General features: G+C 43.7%; 1 protein-coding gene across 3 annotated transcripts; it reads left to right on the top strand.

Annotated features, from left to right (window-relative positions):
* The first annotated feature begins 3251 nt into the window (after nt 1-3251).
* On the top strand, nt 3252-8030 carry LOC102215559 (ras association domain-containing protein 10-like). 3 transcript variants are annotated; one of them, XM_005739085.1, is made up of 2 exons: nt 3252-3368; nt 3557-8030. In XM_005739085.1, the coding sequence occupies exon 2, from the start codon at nt 3634-3636 to the stop codon at nt 5074-5076; it is 1443 nt and encodes a 480-aa protein (XP_005739142.1). In that variant the 5' UTR covers nt 3252-3368; nt 3557-3633; the 3' UTR covers nt 5077-8030. The 3 variants fall into 3 exon arrangements, with proteins under 3 accessions (XP_005739142.1, XP_005739141.1, XP_005739143.1); XM_005739084.1 differs by having other exon boundaries at nt 3563-8030; XM_005739086.1 differs by having other exon boundaries at nt 3566-8030.
* Nucleotides 8031-8253: the final 223 nt, after the last annotated feature.

Here is an 8253-nt window from a genome sequence, read left to right on the forward strand (position 1 = left end):
AGACACAAACACTGACTGAACACGGGGATATAGGAACTAAAGATACACATAGACGCAAACTAGACAAGGGGATGCAGGTGATAGGGGAGACAGAGCAACTAAAGAAGACAGAGACCTAAGCCATAAAACAGAACTCAAAGAAACCAAAAACTAGGAAGTATACATAATATTATAAACTCAAAAAACCCTGGGTCGACGACCCAGGCATCCTAACAAAAACATGCAAATCAAACCTGAACCATCTGGAGTTTAAATAGGCTAAGAAAGTAACCATATAGTATGCTTATTATACTGGAGCAGTGTTTTCAAGTACTTGTACCCTGTTTAATTATTGCCATTATTTTTTAGCTGCCAAGTCAGCTCAAAACAAAACTGAAGAACAACTAATATATGCTGAAACCTTTTTGTTGTTCTTTACATGAATTTTACTTCACATTAAAGTTAGAACTTCCTTATATTCAAATATCAGCACTAATCCCTGCGCTCATTAAAAGAACAGATACACACAATGAATTTCAAGTAATGTGCTTCAAATGATTGTTGCTGAAAAGATTTTATTGGGTTTTTGTTCCTGTTGTACAGATCAATGGAGAACATATGGATTAAGTGACCGCACATGGTAGCAAGTGTGATATGATTGTAGCAACGCATTACCTCCAACAATGTTTAAGACTTTAGGATCTTACAGGAAACAATGGAAGTCTTTGGCACTGACAATTTTTATTCACATAGTGTTGAGGTTATAAGATGCTACATCTTAGAGATCTATCAGGATGACCTCTTAATTTCTGTGCCCTTTGCTAATGGTCAGTACATTTTCTCTAGCTGTATATGATTAACAGTCAATGACGCAGCCAATCAGAATCGCATAACAAAACATAAAACAACATCTGGACCCACAATTCCAGATGTAGCTGAGACAGAGTGAACGTCAGCCAAGCAGTTTCCCTTAAAAACACCAGAGGGAGCTCTACTCAAAGAAATGCATCCAAAGCGCCATTGAAACTGCATTTGCTCTGTCACTTCACTTTTAAGAATTTGTTAGAAAAAAATGCATAAAGATCTTTGATTGTTCACGTTATTAAGACAATGATTCATTTGTTTTAAAACTAAAAAGTTTGTATTTAACTGAGGCTTTATCCATAACTGAGCTCAACTACAACATTTTATTTTTCATCAACAGTGAACGTGACGTTTTGTGAAGTAAAATGTTTTTCATGCTACAGCTGGCTTTGTGGGCATATTTGTTGTGGTGAGACTGGAAACTCCAAACGTCTGACAGCCAATAACAAGTCTGCAGGTCACACACAGACAGACACAGTGACCTCACAGGAAACAAGATCCAAGATAAGAAAAACATTCCGCGTTATCGTGCATCCCAGACGCAGAGCCCACAGTCCTCTTAATCCAAATCTACTGTTTGCAACGTATGTGAACATGGTTCTGTATCCAGTAAGTGCGCACACTCACATGCCTTAACGCGTGTGCGTGTGTTCATATTCCCAGATGGTTTCCTAAGCAGTTATTTTACCAACAAACCCGGCCTGATGCATCACCCCTGACAGTACTCAAACAGACTAATGGTGCCTGCTGGGGATCAACGCTTGCCATCAATGCAATATGTTCACTACCACACACACCAAAACACTCTTAATGCACATAAATCCTTTTACGAGTTTGGTCGACCATATTCTGTCCTGAAATAGTTGAAAGAGCCGATTATGGGATCAGACGCTATATGAGGACCCTGCGGGGTGTAATAGATGGATTTCCTTCCGCTTTTTACCCAATCCAGCTGAGCTCTAAAACATTCGGCTCTGTGGAGATTATGAAGATGAAACTGAGTAACAATACATACTGCAGTCTTAACACTGCTGAGTAAGAGCTTCATCAGCGGTTTAGCTCAGTCCGAGTGCCTCTCTGCTCCAACTCTAGCTCTCTCTGTCTTGTGCGGGACACAGTAAGCAAAGCCAAAAGACTGAAGGTTCTGCTCTGTGCTTACCTTGAGATTGTACTAACCTAATGAGGCAGACAAAAACACACACAAAAAAATCTCATAGCTGCAAACAAAAAAGAAAAAAAGTAAAAACATGAAATTCCACCTCGTCAGAAATTATAATGACAAGTCTTGCAGTTACCCTCATAGTCTTTAGATGAGAAGTATTTGAGTTAAAATAAATAAACCAAACATTAAATGTGTGGACGGTCACGAGCCAGTTTGCATTTCTGAGCAAATGCACAAACTGCAAACTGGTATCTCGCTCAGTCAGCCAGAGGAAGAGAAAGTGAGAGGAGCTGGTGGGGCTGCTGGATAATCTCCTGAGCTCAACCTGCACAGGTGTGCTGCATGGCTGAGCAGGTCAGCTCCACCCACCCACCACGAAGAAAGAGAAGACAAGAGGCCCACTCTGTGCCGCCCTCCCACTCCTGTGAGACATCTGTGAACACATCCGTCTATTTACATTGTGAAGAAACTGGACAATATGGAATTATGTTAAAATATTTTGCATGTGCCTGACCTGACATCCCCTTCCAAACACTTCAGAGTCTGTGAACAGATTCACAGTGAAAAGTGAAGAAGACTGCAGAAATCATGAAAGGCCAGAAAGTCGCGTTAAAGATGGAGATGATCAGGAACTAATCTGACGTGTTTCTCGTCAGCTGTAGTTAAGACTTTGAAATATTATAGCGCATTTTGGCAACCGCACTTTTTTCACCCCTTTTTGCTGACCTGAGAGATGACGGTTCTATTTCCAACCGAACTTAATAACTGTTGATTATTTGACATCCCAGATATCAAGTTTGACTCCACTGCAGTTCTCATGTAGACCAGACTGATCTCAAGAATAAAACCTGTGACATTAATAAAAATACTACAGAGCTCTAGGCAAACGTGGATAACAGCGCTGACTTTTAACCGTGTAAACACACCGGCCCATAGATTATTAAGTCACGCACGGAATTAGTTTGATAAGTGTGTTTCAGACAGTTATCAGAAGGGAACTTTGTCTTAACCCTCAGTACCGACTTTCTACTTAACAAAGGCTGGCATATCAGTCCAGATTACCTTTGTTATCAAGAGTGAGTAAGTGTGTGTGTGTGTGTGTGTGTGTGTGTGTGTGTGTGTGTGTGTGTGTGTGTGTGTGTGTGTAAGTGAGAGAGAGGGGGCGAGAGAGCGAGAGAGGAGGCAGGAGGCGTGTCCCAGCGTTACAGCACCTTCCTGTTTTGTCCTACACACCAGAGCAGCTTGCCCTGACGCAAGGACGCACTCCTCATCTCCTCTCCGGAGCAGCGCGCAGGGCTCAGATCGATATGCCGGGGAGAGAGCCATGAGGTCCCAGCAGACTGCCCCAAAACAGACCACGGAGGTAAATAAATATATGTGATTTTTTTTCTTTTTAGAAATAAGGCAGATATTTTTAAGCGTAATGAGGTTACATGTCCGGACTTCTGAGCGCATTTAAAGTGAGAGCTGACACAGACGACTGCGCAGAGAATTCCTGATGAATGTTTTGCATCATTAATAAAAATATTTTTGTCTCCTTTATTTTTTGAGTTGCAGCAGACGAAGGCAGCAGAGAGGATTCAGTGAGGGAACTTTTTTTTTCTTTCTTTCTTGGAGTTCAGCCGGAGATGGAGCCGGAGGAGGGAAAGATCTCGGTATGGGTCTGCCGGGAGGAGAAGCTGGTCTCGGGGCTGACTAAGCGAACCACCTGCGCCGACGTGGTCAAAGTCCTGCTTGAAGATCAGAACCTGCAGCAGGGCGCCTCGGCAGCGATGCTGTCTGGCTCTCCTCAGTCCTACTGCGTGGTGGAGAAATGGAGAGGCTTCGAGAGGATTTTACCCAACAAGACCAAAATCCTTCGGCTGTGGAGCGCCTGGGGAGACGAGCAAGAGAATGTTCGCTTTGTCCTGGTGAAAAACGAGGCTTCGCTGCCCAACAACGGGCCCCGCAGCGCCGAGGCCCGAGTCGTCCAGAGCCGGGAGAGTGGTGGTCCGGGCGGCTTGCTCAAGGGTACCGCCCGGACCTGCTGGACCGCAGCGGCCGCCGCGGCCAACCTGTCCCAGGAGAAACAGCGGCGCATCGTCAGGAAGGCCTTCAGAAAGTTGGACAAAATGAACAAAAAGAAGGAGCAGACTGTTTCTAAAGATAAAAGCTCGGTGGAAAAGATGGAGACGTTGGTCCACTTGGTGATTTCTCAGGACCACACCATCCGCCAGCAGATCCAGAGGATCAAGGACCTGGACCGGGAGATCGAGCGCTACGAGGCCAAAGTGCACTTCGACCGCATTAAGAGACACGGGGTGAACTACGTGCAGGACACTTACCTCGTAGATTCCACTTCAGGGGCTCCTGCCCTTTCGGATTGTAAGCGCAAAGCGGAGCGTCAGGACGCGCGGTGCACGTCGGAGACGCTTGCGCAGTTTGAGGAATACGCGCGCCGGTGCGAGGAGGTGGTGAGGCTGCAGGAGGAGCTGACGGAACGCGAGGCGCTCGTGGAGAGCATCACCGGGGAGATCCAGGAGGAGCTGAATCGGCGGTGGATGAAGCGTCGGCGGGAGGAGAGAGGCGCAGAAGCAGCACAGGACACGGACAGTGTTTCGGAGGAGATGTGTCTCACTGTGTCCGCCCCTCCAGCTGTGGAACCAGATGTTGAGAGTTTGTCTGAAAATGAGCTCGTACTGGAAGAGGAAAGGATCAAAACGCAGCTGGACACCAGCCTTTACATCGGCCTGAGACTGAAGACAGATCTGGACGCCATCAGGGGGGACTTGGACCTGAGTCTGGCACTCTGGGAAACCAAGGAGAGTGAACTGCTGGACCTGCTGGCCAAAGTGGAAACCATGGAGATAGAGCAAGCAAACAACACACTGACCGATGATGGAAAGGGGGAGCTGGGTGCAGTGAGCGCTGATGCAGAACCAGCATCAGGGGAGAAGAGCGGCGGTTGGGTGGAACAGGCCCGAGGTCTTTCCAAAGCCTGCAACACAAACGATGAGGACTCGGACACGGGGCTGAGCTCCATGCACAGCCAGGACTCTGACAACACACCTGTGTGCGAGTCACTCGTATAGACTCACTTTGCTTGGAAGCATGTTGGACTTTTATGCAATGCCATAAACTCAGGGGCAGAGAAATCAGTGTTGGCAATACTGGGAGATGTTCTCCCCTACCCAAAATGCACCTCTGTATGGATGATGTAGTTCTATAGCAATAATTCTGACATGTAGTCATGCACAATAAGCTAGAAAGGACAGCATGCTTATAGAGAGTGATGCCATGCTGCTCTATAGCTGACCTTTGACCTGTAAGAGGAAGGTCAACAAAGCACCACTTGTTAGGCGAAATAACCTAGAAGAGTATTATAACAAGCCTCTTAAAATCTGTAGTCCTCAAATTAACTTTAAGGCGTCATTGATGGAAGGATGGCTCAGAGGTAACAGCTCTCTTTTGTCAGGGAGTCCAACAACTCGCTGAAGCGACTGAAAGACACGGCTAAGTGTTGTTATGCTGAAAGTAGGTCTAATGGCCATGCAAAGTTTCCTTTAAAAGGCCAACATGAAATGTATCTTAATGCACAGTAAAGACTAGTCAGCTATCCACTACTATACAGATAGATGAGTCAGCTAAGAACATGTTAAAGCTCTTTCAGTCTCCAAAAAAGTAAATGTGGAATCAGTTCATTGCTTCCTTTTCAAAATAAGACTGGAAACTATAAGCGCTGACTATTATTACCCAGAACTGCCTAATATTCTGAATGATATCAGGGTTTGGAGCAATTATACCGTAAAGTTTGTGAACGTATACTGATCCCTGATCTAGTTGGCTAAGCAGAGCTGATAGATTGCTCGATATTGTCCTGTCATACAGTATAACGTGTCTCCTAAGCACAAGAAGTCATACGTATTTAACCATACTGCTGAACTCTCACATTCTAGACTTAAAAAGAAAAAATGAACTATTTGATTCTTGTGGTTTTTGATTGCTGTGAGCTTGTGACCCTTTAAACCGATGCAAAGTCAACATCATGCATTATATATTTCCATGAGCTCTTAGCGTTTCAAGTAAGCAAAGCCAGAGAAGGCCAAGTGTTATGTCATGAATAACCCTGAACAAGCACCAGGTTTCCAAACATTTTTTTTTAAGTTGATTTATCTATTTGATTATTAGGTTGAGTTAACAGCAAGAAAAAAAGTGCCATCTTTCTAACAAAACAGCTATGGAAAAAGGGGGAACTCCAGCAATGTAGTAACAGATTAGGGGAATCACAGGAAACGGACTGAAAAACAAACAGAAACAGCAGAGGCTCCTGTTTCTCAAACAGATCCCAAACCTCTGAATCTTCAGGATTTCCTAAAATACAACTGGATATGATCTCTAACTAGACCCTCCTGCCCCCTCGATGCCCACAGCTTTTAAATCTTAGACCAGACCATATGTTAGATAAACATGAGATAAGCTAGGTGTTGTCATGAGGAGTGACAGAAACAGAAAATATCAGCAATTTATTTACATCAGCTGGGGATTGCGCCTCCTGATGAGTACTTTGAATTTGGTTAGCGAAACTGACAGAGTGCTCCTTTAAATCTGGGTCTGGATTATTGTAATGGAACATCGGTTTGCTGCTCTGAGCAGTGTTGTTAGCATGAAAAGCTTCTTACTCAAGCATAATCAATGTGAACAGACAAGAAAAGCCAGATGTTTATATCAAAGTTTAAGTCGAGGAATTACTTCCTCTATCAGACGCCACACGCATTTGTGTAACAAACTGAAACAGCAGGTTTACATGTGTGAACCTGCACGTTAGTTATTTACATTATGGTGGATATGTTTTTTGCCCAATCAGCAAAATACCCCCCCCCCTCAAAAAAAACCCCACAAGAGAAATGTAGGCCACATTCCACACATTTCCATAAATGAGATTTAATCTTGAACTTGTTTTTATTTCCAGTTTAAATAGGTATAACAACATCCCACTTATTTACAGAAACAGATTAGAAAACTGTCTAATCTAAACCTTTACATGCTGGCGGACCTCTTTGAATAACACCTGTGAGGCTTTAAGATGCTTTTTGGGAGATTCAGCACCCCAAAATTTAGCAGTCCCTCCGTAGCCGACCACTGGACTATTTTATGACTCTCTTCATCTTTTTCCTGGAAATATTTGCTCCAGAGCAGTGTTAGCTGTGCTGCCTGGTATGCTACTCTAACATCTGAAAGGCAGGGGTGCCTCCAGAATTTTTGCATAGGGGTGGCCAAATAGGGGCCACTAAAAATATTGGGGTGGCACATCAAAAACTGAATTTCCAGTTTCATTATGCTGTTGTTAAATACATGTTACTTCAAAAATATTTCCAAAAAAGAGAGACAGAAAACAATGATATGCCTAGATAATTTCCTGCTATAAAAGTTGACATCACTGAAAATAGATACATGAAAACCACATCAGATTTTGACATCCATAATAATCTGTTTAAAGATGGAATAAATAACAAGTTAATATTTTAAGTTGTTTTGGGGTTGTCTTCCTCTCACTTGTGCTCACATTTATTAGAATTATTACCAACATAGGTGCCACTGCGGAGGCCCCCTTGGTGGCACCCCTGCTGCAAGGGGAGGGGTCAGAAACAGAAGCTAATATATATATATATCATTATTATTTTAAGATCGTCCTTCAAATAAATCATTTACCCTGTGTTATGTCAGCACTGTGTGATTTCAGATCTTGACTCTGTCTACCTGTAAATGGTGAAAAGTAACATGTTTATGACACATAGCTGATAATACTGTGTCTGTGGAGTTAGCTGTGATGTCTCTCCTCACACCAAAATGACCAGCGTGTAGCTCATTTATGTCGCTTGATCAGGAACAGTTTGGGTTTCTTAGTTTGGGACATTCAGCCTGCTTTTTCTAGATAGACGGCTCTAGATTAGCAACTGTGAGGCTACAGCAACAGAAGTCACGCCATGACGCCAGTCAGCACAATATTACACATGACTGTTAGTGTTGAAATAAATGGGGGAAAAAAAACCTGGATCAGTGTGTGGCTTTATTCGGTATGACTGACAGGGCTGAATGTATTTTGATCTCAAGCACGTCAGTGTTTTCACACCTCGATTAAAAGATGACTTCCTCCCGCTGCTAAACATCTTTTCCACGCACAAGTTTGGGTTTAGCCTGCATGCAGGGGTTAGGGATAGGAAGATACTTTGCATACCTCTAGGCCACAGAGCTTGACAGTGGAAGATGTG

This window comes from Pundamilia nyererei, unplaced genomic scaffold (assembly GCF_000239375.1).
Source record: "Pundamilia nyererei isolate P.nyererei 1_Seehausen unplaced genomic scaffold, PunNye1.0 scaffold00089, whole genome shotgun sequence".
NCBI classification, from domain to species: Eukaryota; Metazoa; Chordata; class Actinopteri; order Cichliformes; family Cichlidae; genus Pundamilia; species Pundamilia nyererei.

What these genes read in the sequence shown, in the direction of transcription:
- LOC102215559 (XM_005739085.1), top strand. Translation starts at nt 3,634, where the DNA reads ATGGAGCCGGAGGAGGGAAAGATCTCGGTATGGGTCTGCCGGGAGGAG.